This window comes from Lupinus angustifolius, chromosome LG03, assembly GCF_001865875.1.
Source record: "Lupinus angustifolius cultivar Tanjil chromosome LG03, LupAngTanjil_v1.0, whole genome shotgun sequence".
In the NCBI taxonomy this organism is placed as follows: Eukaryota; Viridiplantae; Streptophyta; class Magnoliopsida; order Fabales; family Fabaceae; genus Lupinus; species Lupinus angustifolius.
Window position 1 is genome coordinate 24,566,367 of NC_032011.1, and position 14,532 is coordinate 24,580,898.

The 14,532-nt window shown below is 31.6% G+C and overlaps 5 protein-coding genes across 7 annotated transcripts; 2 read left to right on the forward strand and 3 right to left on the reverse strand.

Moving 5' to 3' along the window:
• On the forward strand, nucleotides 1,054-1,805 carry LOC109343938 (probable calcium-binding protein CML41). The gene has a single exon (XM_019582468.1). It carries the CDS (start codon nucleotides 1,173-1,175, stop codon nucleotides 1,788-1,790), a length of 618 nt encoding a protein of 205 aa, XP_019438013.1. The 5' UTR covers nucleotides 1,054-1,172; the 3' UTR covers nucleotides 1,791-1,805.
• LOC109343935 (E3 ubiquitin-protein ligase RNF185-like) lies at nucleotides 3,159-4,781 on the reverse strand. Of its 2 annotated transcripts, none has more exons than XM_019582466.1 (2): nucleotides 4,707-4,781; nucleotides 3,159-4,021 (listed from the first exon to the last, which is right to left on the reverse strand). In XM_019582466.1, exon 2 carries the CDS (start codon nucleotides 4,005-4,007, stop codon nucleotides 3,318-3,320), a length of 690 nt encoding a protein of 229 aa, XP_019438011.1. In that variant the 5' UTR covers nucleotides 4,008-4,021; nucleotides 4,707-4,781; the 3' UTR covers nucleotides 3,159-3,317. The 2 variants fall into 2 exon arrangements, with proteins under 2 accessions (XP_019438011.1, XP_019438010.1); XM_019582465.1 differs by having other exon boundaries at nucleotides 4,674-4,754.
• LOC109343934 (elongation of fatty acids protein 3-like) lies at nucleotides 6,982-8,088 on the forward strand. The gene has a single exon (XM_019582463.1). The coding sequence runs from the start codon at nucleotides 7,094-7,096 to the stop codon at nucleotides 7,964-7,966; it is 873 nt and encodes a 290-aa protein (XP_019438008.1). The 5' UTR covers nucleotides 6,982-7,093; the 3' UTR covers nucleotides 7,967-8,088.
• On the reverse strand, nucleotides 9,855-10,858 carry LOC109343939 (calcium uniporter protein 4, mitochondrial-like). The gene is made up of 2 exons (XM_019582470.1): nucleotides 10,457-10,858; nucleotides 9,855-10,073 (listed from the first exon to the last, which is right to left on the reverse strand). Exons 1-2 carry the CDS (start codon nucleotides 10,772-10,774, stop codon nucleotides 10,023-10,025), a joined length of 369 nt encoding a protein of 122 aa, XP_019438015.1. The 5' UTR covers nucleotides 10,775-10,858; the 3' UTR covers nucleotides 9,855-10,022.
• On the reverse strand, nucleotides 11,763-14,107 carry LOC109343932 (calcium uniporter protein 4, mitochondrial-like). 2 transcript variants are annotated; one of them, XM_019582460.1, is made up of 3 exons: nucleotides 13,507-14,107; nucleotides 12,373-12,768; nucleotides 11,763-11,989 (listed from the first exon to the last, which is right to left on the reverse strand). In XM_019582460.1, exons 1-3 carry the CDS (start codon nucleotides 14,053-14,055, stop codon nucleotides 11,939-11,941), a joined length of 996 nt encoding a protein of 331 aa, XP_019438005.1. In that variant the 5' UTR covers nucleotides 14,056-14,107; the 3' UTR covers nucleotides 11,763-11,938. The 2 variants fall into 2 exon arrangements, with proteins under 2 accessions (XP_019438005.1, XP_019438004.1); XM_019582459.1 differs by lacking the exon at nucleotides 11,763-11,989 and having other exon boundaries at nucleotides 12,209-12,768.

The following is a 14,532-nucleotide window of genomic DNA, read 5'->3' on the forward strand; positions in this document are numbered from 1 at the left end:
AGTACCATCATTACTATTGTACTAAACTTGAAAGGGCATATATTACTTATGTCAAAGCAAAAGGTGAATTCATTCCTTTTAATCTTTTATGTTGGACATGTGGATTGCTACTTCAAATAGATTACTTGAAAGGGCATAGATTACTATTGTTGTCATTATTTTGAATGCATGTTTCAAATAATGACAACTATAGAAATGCTACTTCATTCAATAAATCAAATTCAGTCGTGGTAAATAATAATGGTACATGTCAAAGCATGAAAAGAAAATATCTACACACATGAATCCTTACATGAAAGCTAAATGGTCTTTCATTTCTTTTACGGAAGGGATTGTTTCACCAGGGTAAACCTTGGCTACAAGTTGGGCAAAACTTTCGTACTTACCAGGAAAATCCTTCTGTAGTAAACATTAAACATAATTTGTTACAAGCATTTTCACTTACTTGTATTAATAATTCTTAGTTGCTGTAGTACTAATGAAAGATATTAATTGTATTATTGAAACTTGAATGTTTGGCTACTTAATGAGTTTTTAAATTTAAATATATTTTTATATTTTATAATATATATATATATATAATAATTATGAGAGTGAAAATCTACTCCTTATCTTAGTCATCTATTCTAGTAAAATCTAATGATTTGAATTAGTGAGGAGATTTAAACTATTAGATTTTCCTAAAATATATGGTTAAAATGTGAAATAAATTTTTTAACTTACTCATAGAGGAAGTAAATCCCTCCCAATATTTATTACATTAGTAGTAAAATTTATGTTAATCATTATATTTTAATCACTAAAATTCAATATAAAATAATAATAAAATAGATAGTATATTATTACAAATATTTACACTATCCTTTAAATATTTGAAGACACATAAAATATTATATGATATTTCCCAAAAATCTTTAACAAATATTGAGAAAGACTTTCATGCTCTACATGAAATTAAGGAAATCAGAAGTCAAGTCTCAACAATAAGTCAGTCTCTCCGGCAATTTCCTACTAATCACATTAATAAGTTATTATCATTCAAGTTTCATTAACTTGGAAGTTGGGTTTCTCCTAAGTCTTCTTTTATTATAAAATTAACTAAGAGGCCAAAACACAACATCTTCCTTTATAATTGAAAGTGTGCCATAGTGTGTAGTACACTACAAAACACCATGTCTTCCACCATTGTCTCTAAGTCTTCCAATTCAAAAGGGTTATTCTCTAACAAAAATTTCTTCTCCAAGTTAAGTTTTGCATGCTTAACAAATCACTCCAAACCCAAACCATTACAAACTAGTGATATTAATGACACTACTACACCTCCTTTGATTATGGCATACAATAATAATAACATGTACAACAATGGTGTAAAGTTCAAGGATGTTTTTGAGCACTTTGACGTTGACAAAGATGGGAAAATCTCAAGCAAGGAACTAGTAGATTATTTTGCATCCGTTGGTGAGTCTGTGAACCATAAAGTGGCAAAGATTGTGGTCAATGAGTTTGACTCTGATGGTGACGAGTTTCTAGATTTTGGGGACTTTGTGAAACTTATGAAGGAAGAGAACAATGAGGAGTTGAAGAATATTCTAAGAAGTGCTTTTGAGATGTTTGAGGTTGAGAAAGGGAGTGGGTGTATTACACCCAAAGGGTTGCAACAAATGTTGAAAAGATTGGGAGATGTGAAATCTCATGATGAGTGTGCAAACATGATTCGAGCCTTTGATCTTGATGGCAATGGATTCATTGATTTTCATGAATTTCAGCATATGATGTCTCTAGCTACTTAGAGGCATAGTTTATATTTCCTTTAGTAGAATTCTAAAATATTTATAAGTGATGGTTCAATATTTGGATTTATTATAATTATATGATATATATTGGATTACACTAAGTTCCTAAATGGAGAACACTAATCTTATACACGACTCTTTTATAAGTTACAAGAATAAAATCATGCAAAGGAAAAACAGTGCGGTAAAAAAGTGGACTCCACTGCTGCTGTGCGTCCGATGCATTGATGGGATCATGTGACCTATGGTTCTGTAGAATTTTTAGGTTTGGGATTGGGACCTTACCCTTCTCCTTGAGGTTATATATTTCATGTATAGTCGATTAACTCCAACATAAGTAAGGCCCATTTATTGTTGAATCAATTAATAACTCCACAACTCAAACATATATAGGGTCACCGTCTTTAAGAGGGAGTAAATTCCTCTTTAGTACTAGAGATAGAAATGTTATGAAAAACAAAGTAAAATAAAAAATATAATAACAATTATATTATTCTATTTATATTTGTAATGACATTTTTATCATCAAAACTAAAAGTAAAAAGCCGAACTTCCCTCTCCAATTCTGGAAAGAATCTCCGCTCCTTTAGAGGTTCATGCCAACAATTATGACAGGGCGAATGTACCTTGATGAATATGACACACAAGTCCCAAGTTACTGTCATGTGTGTGTTGGAGTATTCAAAAACATCACCCTATTATTAAGGTCTAGCCCAGTTACAAATAATTGAGTTCCTTGACGGAAGTTCCTCTTATATACATATAGAAGCAAATTATTGGTTATTTTAAATGGTTGTCTGTTAATTTTTTATTAATTATTTTACATTTGATTTAGAGGTGTCAAGATTCTAACGCTTTGATAAGTTTTATTTTGGTATTACCAAGAGTATCCCTTACTTTATGGGCAAGAAACTACCCTCAAGGAAGTACAAGGTGCCAAATATTAAATATACAAGCATAAATCTTTTCTGACTACTATAAAAAAGTTAGAATCATCTTCAGACAATTGGCAAGTTTAACACCAGAAAAATTAAAAGTTAAAATCAAGCTGTAATTACAGTGACTTTCAGGCTTTCAGCCATGCTATTGAAAAAAGTAAAGTAAAATCTACTACAATGATGATAACTACACAAACACTTGACACCAGCCATAAGATGAGCACAAAGGGAAGCAGGGACCATAATGAGAAGGTAAATCTTGATACAGTAGCAAATCAACATGTGAATGACAATAAATAGAACAAGAAGAAAACAACAACATTAACCTCAGTAGTTGTGCTACCTCATAGACTTGGTATAATAACCATTACAATAACATCTGTGTATGTTTGCTTTCCTGCCTAGATATCAAATTTAGCACATGGTATCAGGCAAATCAAGACCCATAAACCAATCACAGTGGACATAACTACTAGAGTAACAAGACAGTATTATATGAACAATGTCCTTAATTACAAAAAAAGAACGCACCCGAAGATCTATAAGCATAAATTTGGTTCTGCTGGCAGTCCGAGCTCTATCCAATCTATTGCCAAATAAAAACAAGAACAACACAGAAAACAATAAAAAGAAACAGCCTTTTCAGAAATAAATCTTGCTGCACTTGTCCTGCATGAAGAGGATATCTATGGGCATGGACACCGTGAAATGAATTAGAAAATCCATAAGGAAAACCAGCAGCTCCACCATGCATGGCATCATCATGAATCCCATGTAACTGAAAGTTAAATAAGGATGGTAGGAAGGCACCAAATGCTGCAGAAAATGTGAGATTCCCAAATCTCGCAGTTGCCATTGGCGCAAACCCTCCTAGCCCACCAGAGAATCCAAACCCATGCTGACGAAAATGATTTGATTCAGGTGGAGGAGCAGTTTCGGGTCTTTGACCAGCCGGGCGATGAGGAATATTAGCGTCTGGAATAGATTTCGATCTTGGGTCAGTTGATGTCTTTCCTCTCCCGTACAAGGGAACCAGCTTCTCCTCCTCGACAAGGGCCTTGCACACTGGGCATTCTCGTGACTTCGAGTGGAAGTGAAGCCATCTGTAAAGACAAGGCCAACAGAAAAGATGACCACATAAAGTAATTATTGGATCTTGCGCTAATTCAAAGCAAATGTTGCATTCAAAATTGCCGGCATCACTGTTATTATTGTTGTTGGAGTAGGAAGGGCTTGGAGGGGACCTGCTTGTTGATTCCCCAAACCCACTCGCCATCAAACTTCAGAACCCTGCACAAGTTATATCTAATAGATTATATGAACAATCCGCGTGCACACATATTGTGGGAGAAAAATGATCAGAGATTTAGATTTAAGATATTTGAGAACCTATAAGGTTTTCCATTATCTCAGAGCAAGCAAAACACATTTTCAAACACATACATAGCCCAAAGTAAGCCATGCTCAATTCAAGGACAAAATTGAAAGAAACTATCAATTGTAACACAAACACAAAGCTATGTTGATTGTTGTGTAGAACCAACAAACACGAAAAAATCAACAAAACAAGGGTGAGGCTATTGACACTCTTAATCATCTATTCACAGTTTCACACACTCTTGAATCAATCATAATTTGTAAAATAAGACTAAAAATCTAAAATTATAATCAGTTAGCGGTAAGTGCAAATAGACAAGTTAGAATGCCAATCACATTACCCCAAAATCAAAATCCCAGAACCCTATATCTCGTCTCATGAAATTAGCCAATTACAAATCGTATCTTATTAAAACACGAATTGCTAAGTAGAGGAAAATAGGGTTTGACAGATTCTGGGAAATTGCAATGAAAGAATAATGAAATCCAAAATGACAAAGTAAAGATATGACGTAGAAAAATGAAAATCAGATTCAACAAAGGAAAGAGGGGGAATATTATGAACCTCAAGAAACTAAAACAACTGAGAGGGCGATGCCAGGAAGGAACGAATCGATCATCCAAGTCAAAGGTCAAAAATGGCGAGAGAGAGAGAGAGAGGAGAGAGAATGTAAAATGTATGCAGTGTAGTATTGACTCTTCACATCGTTACACGTTATTAATCATGTATTATTCTTCATTCTTGCATGTTTTTTACGAGTAGCTTCCGAATGCGTGTAATATCTGTACAATATAAAGTCAAAACTTGAAATAACTTTTATTATGGTGTAATTTTATTTTCCTATATTGCTCTTAACATTATTTAATTTTTACAAAAAACTATATAATTTTAAGCAACTCCCACTAATACATTAATTAATCATATTTCTCACCTTAAATTAAACATTATCATAAATAAAAAATATAATATATAAAAACTGAATATATAGTATCACACAATATTTGTCGGCAGACACGAAGTGCATGTACAAACTAGTTAGTATAAAAATTTAAAGTTAGTTAATATAATATTCATTATTTATTTATGTTATTTTTAAAAAATCAATAATAATTAAATATGAATGGTATAATAATAATATATAAACTCTCACATTATTAATATATATATATATATATATATATATATATACTTTTTCTCAAATGCAAAACCGAAGTAATACATGATAGAGATGCTCAAAATGTAATACTGATTTTCTATGGATTTAAATCTTCAATTATTTTTTAATTAAATAATTTTAAAATTTATAAATATTTTCTTCTCACATTTCTTGTTGAAAAGGATTTCATTTCAAAGTAAAGCAACTCAAGTATCCTTGACACTCAGCAGCTATATATGAAGTTAACAACAAATGCTATAAACTTTGTGTAAAGTTGAAGAAGAATACAATTTATTTTCAATTTTCACATAATAAGTTGTCAATATCAATAATACCTAATTGGTCGAACTCGAAAATTGGTGAGTCGAAATTAAACCACTAAAAATTGGTGAAAACTGTCAAAATTGATTTGCACATAAAAAATTTATACTTTTCAAAACTAACCTTCAACATTATAATTGTTCTTTTTTGTACTAGTAGTAATGGTATTCATTCATGTTTTTGGTTAAAAATTTAATCTCTCTTAGAATTTGTGATTGTCTATTCCAACAAGTGTTATTTAATAGGAATCGAACTATCTACTATATTTATTATAATATATATAACTTAATCAATATACATTTTAATTATTAAATTATCATACAATTATATTAATATCCTAACCGGTTTGACAAGGGATATGATATTAATAACATTAATTAATACTATCATTTAAATAGTAAAAAATAAGTAAGTGAATATCAAAAACCTACTTCAGAATTTTTTGAAGTGTTAAATAATTTTTTTTCATTGCAAATCTTTTTCTTGCTTTCTATGTATTTTTGTAAATGCAATCTTTTCATAGAAATTAAGTATTTCTTAATTCTTATTCTTAAAGTACAAGACAATGTTAATTATTATTTTCGTCAATTTTATTATTATACTAGTTATATTGGGAGTAAAAAAATAGTATTGACCAAATGTCAAAAAATGAAAATGATATATAAGGAAAATAATATAAAATTATTAAAAATAAAAGAGTCAATTACATTAACACCCTCGAGTTTTGATATTGAAATTATATAAATCACTATTTCCTTTTTTAAATCTACACAGATCACCCTTAATTATATATATATATTACATTGATTATTCTTGTGGGAGATATAAGTATAATTTCTTAAATAAAAAATAGTAATTAATGTAATCAAGTTAAACAAAAGATAAGTCCAAATAATATAAGAGTAAATATATATTTATTATTTTAGTTAATTACAATATAATATAAAAATAATTTAAGCACATCCTACAATTATCCATGGAGTTTGTAATGAAGTAGCTCATCCACAAATGTGATGGTCGTACATCTTCCATATATGTTAATTAACCAACTCAAAACTATTATTCCAAGGAAAGATAAATTTCTTATTTTGAGAGCACTTACAAGGTAAATTCACCCTCATGTCCTTATCAACTTGACGGTGACCAAAAAATCATACCATGAAAAACATAGACCATAATGTAATATAAGATATAATGTCAACTTGAACGACTTTGTGGCTTCATGTCTTACAACATATTTCTAGAAGATGATACAATGCCAAGAAAGTTAGAAAGAATGCAATATATATAAGATATTAATTACTAAAGTCTTGGCCTACAAATCATAAACAAATCTTAATTGGGGTTCAACTTTGATGGTCCAAAATTTCAACCCCTCTCTCTTTTATATTAATGTTAGCTATTAATCATGGTTTTCCTATTCCATATTAGCAAGAAGATAAAATTTACATAAACACATTTACTAATATTCCATCATACACATAGTTTAGTTATTACATCCTATATCATGGGATACACTATAATAGAGAACATGAAATATTGGTTATTAGAACACCCTTCCATTAAATCATTCCGTTGGAGTCCCACCCAATCATGGGGCTCCACGTGGTCCTTTCTCATCGCCGCCATCTCCACCTACATCACCGCCGCAATAACCCTCCACAGCTTCCTCAAACTCTGCCGTCGCCGCCGCCCCGTCCCGTTGGGTCCAATCCCTGCACTCCACAGCCTCGCCATGTCATTAATCTCAGCCATAATATTCACCGGCATGGTCTTCTCCGCCGATGCTGAAGTCCGTGACACACGGTGGCTATGGCAACGCACCAGAACCACTTCTTTTGAATGGTTTCTCTGCTTCCCATTGGGTATTCGCCCCTCTGGTCGTGTCTTCTTTTGGTCCTACGTTTTCTACCTCTCACGCTTCCTCCATTTTTTAAGAACCTTTTTCATAGTTTTACGGCATCGAAAACTTTCCTTTTTTAGATTGTTTAACCACTCCATTTTGCTCATCATGTCATTCTTGTGGCTCGAGTTTTCGCAATCGTTTCAGGTTCTAGCCATTTTGTTTTCTACGTTGATTTATACTATGGTTTATGGTTATAGATTCTGGGTAGAAATGGGTTTACCTACTTATAAGTCATTTTCTTTCACTGTGAACTGCCAAATAGTACTGCTGGTTTTAAATTTGGTGTGCCATGTTGGGGTGCTGTTATTGCATTACTTGAGAGGAGGGTGTAATGGGATTGGATCTTGGGTTTTTAATTCTGTGTTGAATGTAGCTATTCTTCTTCACTTCTTGAAATCATATGTGGAAAGGAATTGGCTAAGGGAGAAACATAGTACTGATCATAGGGATAACTCTTCTTTAAAGATGGAATAGGACTCAAAATATGAGAGAGTGAATGTATATCCATATTTGATTGGTTAAAGTGCACCTGAGTATGAAAGATTTAGGAATAGGAACCTAATTTATGTTGTCTTGGACATGAAATTGTTATCATGAGAATGTCTCAAAGTCTGTCCCAAACAAATTTCAATATACTAAAAATTAAACATTTATGATTTTATCTATTTTTATTCTAGTATGATTGGCTTGGGAAAGAGTTAACATCATGTTTCAGGACTGCGGAACGCATTAGTATGGGGTTTGTATCATTTGAGAATTTAGGTTACTTTCCTGCCCAGTTTTTTTTTTGTTTTCACAGATATATCATTTTTCATTAGTTTGATTGCATCCAACTTTGCCTTTGTCAAATGTAATGACTCTGTACAGATACTTACTTCGTAATGGACAAGTTGTAAAGCTTTTAATTCATGATTAATTGCAAATACAAATTGTGTAGTAAAACTTCAAGTAAAGCTTTTAATATGTTTTTCTTTACATTATATTTTAGTAAATGGAACTGGATCAGTTGAAATTGTCAGAACTTTTACATAGGAAACATTGACAAATCGTATTACCAACGTCAGCGTTCGAGAAGGAGATGGTTTTTATGACTTTTCGAGAATGGTCACGCTTTTCTTTGTTCTTCTTAATATGAACTTATGTTCTAATTTAAAAATTAAATCTGATTAATATGTATAGTTGTATAAGGAATAAATATTATATAAGTTCTTATTGAAATTTTAAAAAGAATGCTTTTGATAAAAATGATAATATTGTTGAATGAATCTTTTTATTAGAAAGAGAGTAATTTATATCACTAGTATTAAAATTGGTTCATGTTGGCTCGTTCAACCGGTAAACATATGCATCGGTCTTGATACCACTACAATACAATTATAGCAGTCATGCAATTATACCGACATAAAACGGTCATACTATCCAGTTTTCAATTGAACCGTATAGGTCATATCGACTGACTTCATTTAAAATTATTTTTTAAATGAAAATGATTTTTTTTTACCAAAATATTGGTGTGGATGATCAAACACACAACTTTACATTTTTTATACATCTAAAACATTGGCTACAATATACATTTTTAACAAGTGATATAAATAAAAATAGTTATTGTCTTCTTTATTAATTTTTCAACATTAATATTAATATAAAATATATGTATATCTAACTCTATCGATATGCAGTTTAAATAGCGAACTACTAGTTGAACTATCATACCACTATACTAATACTCTGACTAATAAGATATTAATAATATTTGCTTATATTTTGCATGTTGGGTTTGCAAAAGTTGGTTCTGTTGTGGCGTGTAAGAGCGTGTGGGCAGCGTTTAAGACAGCAGAGTTTTGCTGCACCAGTGATCAATCGACAAGGAAGAGTTGAAATGTCACAAAATACTCAGAATTGTTCAAGAGAGCGTGCCTTGCCGCTTATAGTTATGCTTATGATGACAGTCCAGCCACTCAGAGTTATTCCAACTCTAGTTACAATATCTCATTTTGTCCAGTCATAATAAATTAGCTAAATGATTTATCAATGAGAATATAAGGATCTAGAGGAGTACAACACGAACAACATCCTCTCCGTTAATAATAAAAATGTGATTTTATGATAAACAAAAAAATAAAAATGTTATTATATGTGACATTTTACGTGTTATAGTATAATACTTGCCTCTCCTTTGCCATACATCATCTTTACTCGTACAACACCTCACTATGTAGTGATTCCTTGTTTCTTGCGGTTTTGATTGTGAAGAATGACAACTCATTTTACACAGTCAAATGTGTGGTGGAAAAATCATTATGTATGCCAAACAGGAAAAGGAAATTATAACATTCATTCTCACGTTATAAAGCATTTATTGAAAACAAGTATTTTGGGTATCATGTTACAAAGTTATATACCCATAAAAAATCACCATTATTGTTTTTATTACTAATTTGAGGCGCCATACCATGTAGTCATTTTTCCTTTACAGTTAAGATTCAATCCAATTGTTTTGTAGTATTCACTTAGAACATCAAATATATCAACACAAATCTAAGAAACATTTCCTTGGTACACCAGTTGCACCATTAACCTGCAATGAGTTAAAGTATGAAGATTAAGTAAATCCTCATGAATAAATTAATTGAATGATAATTGCATGTGCAAGCTTGCATTTTTAAAAATTGATAATATAACGGTAAAGAGAAAGTATCTTAATGTGACATATGTCATCTTCATGTGGATAGAAGAAATAGAAGAATTAGTAAGAGGATATAGTAGGAGAATATATTATTTATAACCCACAATTACTATTGAAATATTTGACTATTCAAAAGTTACTTTATAGTCATCTAAGGTTTCATGTAAAAGCCTTTAACATAAGAACAAGGCACCAACAAGTGCCCCTTAGGCATGATTGAAGGGTAATAATAAAGGTTGAGATTTTGCACATTCCTGACAAATTAGATCGCATACCTTGCAAAGCTCATTGTATCGTTGAATGTCAAAGTTGTATCTTTCCATAAGCTTTTGTTGCTTAGACTTGAACCTGGCATGGAAATAGCCCTCGAAGGTGGGTTCAATGGAAGTCCTAAGGAAGAAAATGTATGCAAGTGCGAAGTGAAGAGAGGTAACAAAAAAGCAAATGGGTTCCATAACATCCCAGCTTAGCTCCCAGAAAGTAAGCCTAATGAACCCAATGGTTTGGACCATCAAGTAGCCTAGACCACAATAAAGCTCGCTTCGAACATGGGCTTTTGCCTTTTCATCAATCAAAGCCTTTTTCTTCTCCATTTGCTCTAGCTCCTTCCTTCTTGGTTCTATTGGATGGGTTATTGACTCAAATATTAAGCACTCCAATGCTTTTGCTACCTGTGAAAACAAACAAAATTATATTTATGTAATTAATTAATGGAACTTGATAAAGCTAAATATTAATTTGACCTGCATTAATCGACAATGTTTTATTTATTTTTTGTTTTTTTATATTTAACGTTGATTGGTGAATTTATTTACCACATTGTGTTATACGGTGAGATTATTCACAATCTATTTGATTACCCTCTTTTTAATATAAAATATATGTATATCTAACTCTATCGATATGCAGTTTAAATAGCGAACTACTAGTTGAACTATCATACCACTATACTAATACTCTGACTAATAAGATATTAATAATATTTGCTTATATTTTGCATGTTGGGTTTGCAAAAGTTGGTTCTGTTGTGGCGTGTAAGAGCGTGTGGGCAGCGTTTAAGACAGCAGAGTTTTGCTGCACCAGTGATCAATCGACAAGGAAGAGTTGAAATGTCACAAAATACTCAGAATTGTTCAAGAGAGCGTGCCTTGCCGCTTATAGTTATGCTTATGATGACAGTCCAGCCACTCAGAGTTATTCCAACTCTAGTTACAATATCTCATTTTGTCCAGTCATAATAAATTAGCTAAATGATTTATCAATGAGAATATAAGGATCTAGAGGAGTACAACACGAACAACATCCTCTCCGTTAATAATAAAAATGTGATTTTATGATAAACAAAAAAATAAAAATGTTATTATATGTGACATTTTACGTGTTATAGTATAATACTTGCCTCTCCTTTGCCATACATCATCTTTACTCGTACAACACCTCACTATGTAGTGATTCCTTGTTTCTTGCGGTTTTGATTGTGAAGAATGACAACTCATTTTACACAGTCAAATGTGTGGTGGAAAAATCATTATGTATGCCAAACAGGAAAAGGAAATTATAACATTCATTCTCACGTTATAAAGCATTTATTGAAAACAAGTATTTTGGGTATCATGTTACAAAGTTATATACCCATAAAAAATCACCATTATTGTTTTTATTACTAATTTGAGGCGCCATACCATGTAGTCATTTTTCCTTTACAGTTAAGATTCAATCCAATTGTTTTGTAGTATTCACTTAGAACATCAAATATATCAACACAAATCTAAGAAACATTTCCTTGGTACACCAGTTGCACCATTAACCTGCAATGAGTTAAAGTATGAAGATTAAGTAAATCCTCATGAATAAATTAATTGAATGATAATTGCATGTGCAAGCTTGCATTTTTAAAAATTGATAATATAACGGTAAAGAGAAAGTATCTTAATGTGACATATGTCATCTTCATGTGGATAGAAGAAATAGAAGAATTAGTAAGAGGATATAGTAGGAGAATATATTATTTATAACCCACAATTACTATTGAAATATTTGACTATTCAAAAGTTACTTTATAGTCATCTAAGGTTTCATGTAAAAGCCTTTAACATAAGAACAAGGCACCAACAAGTGCCCCTTAGGCATGATTGAAGGGTAATAATAAAGGTTGAGATTTTGCACATTCCTGACAAATTAGATCGCATACCTTGCAAAGCTCATTGTATCGTTGAATGTCAAAGTTGTATCTTTCCATAAGCTTTTGTTGCTTAGACTTGAACCTGGCATGGAAATAGCCCTCGAAGGTGGGTTCAATGGAAGTCCTAAGGAAGAAAATGTATGCAAGTGCGAAGTGAAGAGAGGTAACAAAAAAGCAAATGGGTTCCATAACATCCCAGCTTAGCTCCCAGAAAGTAAGCCTAATGAACCCAATGGTTTGGACCATCAAGTAGCCTAGACCACAATAAAGCTCGCTTCGAACATGGGCTTTTGCCTTTTCATCAATCAAAGCCTTTTTCTTCTCCATTTGCTCTAGCTCCTTCCTTCTTGGTTCTATTGGATGGGTTATTGACTCAAATATTAAGCACTCCAATGCTTTTGCTACCTGTGAAAACAAACAAAATTATATTTATGTAATTAATTAATGGAACTTGATAAAGCTAAATATTAATTTGACCTGCATTAATCGACAATGTTTTATTTATTTTTTGTTTTTTTATATTTAACGTTGATTGGTGAATTTATTTACCACATTGTGTTATACGGTGAGATTATTCACAATCTATTTGATTACCCTCTTTTTATTGGTAAGTTATAATTTTGTAAAATATTACATTCATTGATATTATGTTTTGATGTTATATTTTTTCCCCATTTTCTTATTTTAGAAACTCAATATCTAATTATACAATTTCTCCCTAATTATATTCTTATTAATTGCATTATCTTTCTGCGTCATTTTTTCTTTTTCTTATCATGGCAAGTAAAAAAAATGATGTTATTTTAATCCAAATATATCAAACTTTAACACTCTCTAATAATCCATAGATATCCTTAAACATTATATCGTAAAGAATAGAGCATCCAAAATTAGAAGTATGATTGATTAGTAGAGAATGTGAAATTATCAATGGACAATTTAAAATATCAATAGCTTCATTATCATATCACTTAAGATTTATTCTTATCTCACATAAGAAATTATTTTGAAAGTATTGTGCTACCGATAGAAGTGTGATAATAACAAAAACTGAAGTGATTATTATAGAGTGTGAAATTACATGAAATGAAATACAATCTGTGATTAACTTTTAATCGAATATTCTCAAGAAAAAACTGATACCTTTTCTGGACGCAGAAAAACAACATTGCCCGTTACGATGACGCAACCACTATCATCGAAGATCTTAGCCAACACAGTGCCTTCATCTTCATTATCACAAACTTGAACGCATATCCGTACAAATTGAGAATACGAAATTGAGTTTTCTTTTATACTTTTCAGCTTCACTTTAATCTTCTCAATCTGCCACGTCCTCAGAATCTTCTTCGCATCCTTCACAGTTATCACACTTCCATCAAACACCGAATTCATTCTACTGCATAACGCTTCTTTATTGATGCTTTTCAGTTTCTCCCTCAGCTTCTCTCCAACCGGAATTGACAGAAATTCCGGCAGTATCGGCGAGCCTTGGGGACCGTACACCGGTCTACGGTGGACAAACCGCCGGAAAAAGCCACGGTTACCGTACTCGTGGTGGATGTTTATTTTTGAAGCAAGTGGTGGTGGTACTGTGGCTCGGAGCGGTGAAGAGGAAACTAAATACGCAGACGGCGACGTCGTTTTAAAACAATGCAAGAGACGTTTCGTTAATGTTTTTCGAAACGCCATTGAAAGAAATGTGTCCGGTAATTGAGGAGTGAGAATGATCTTGATATTGAGACTATGGAGAAGGTTTAACCAATATATATATTATAGGTTCAAATCAACTTTGTTGTTGATATTTTTTTAGATCATTTTTTTCCTATTTTAGATGAAACTTGATTAGCTAAATAAATAGTTTTTAGATAATTATGGCAATAAAACTCTAATTGGCAATTAGTGAAAATTTTGTCTACTCTAATTGCATTATGAAATTCACATTTGTTAATAAATGTGTACTTTATTACACATTAAAAAAACTCCCACCCATTCACATAAAAAAATGAAATTTTATTCAAAACAAAATATGAAATTCAGTTTAGGATGATATCATACTTAAAATCTAACTGCGTAAATTATTTATGGAAATTTTATAAATTGAAATATTTTTCAAACTTTGCCAATACTTTCAATCCCGTTTAGTTATGATCGATAGTAATTAACGAC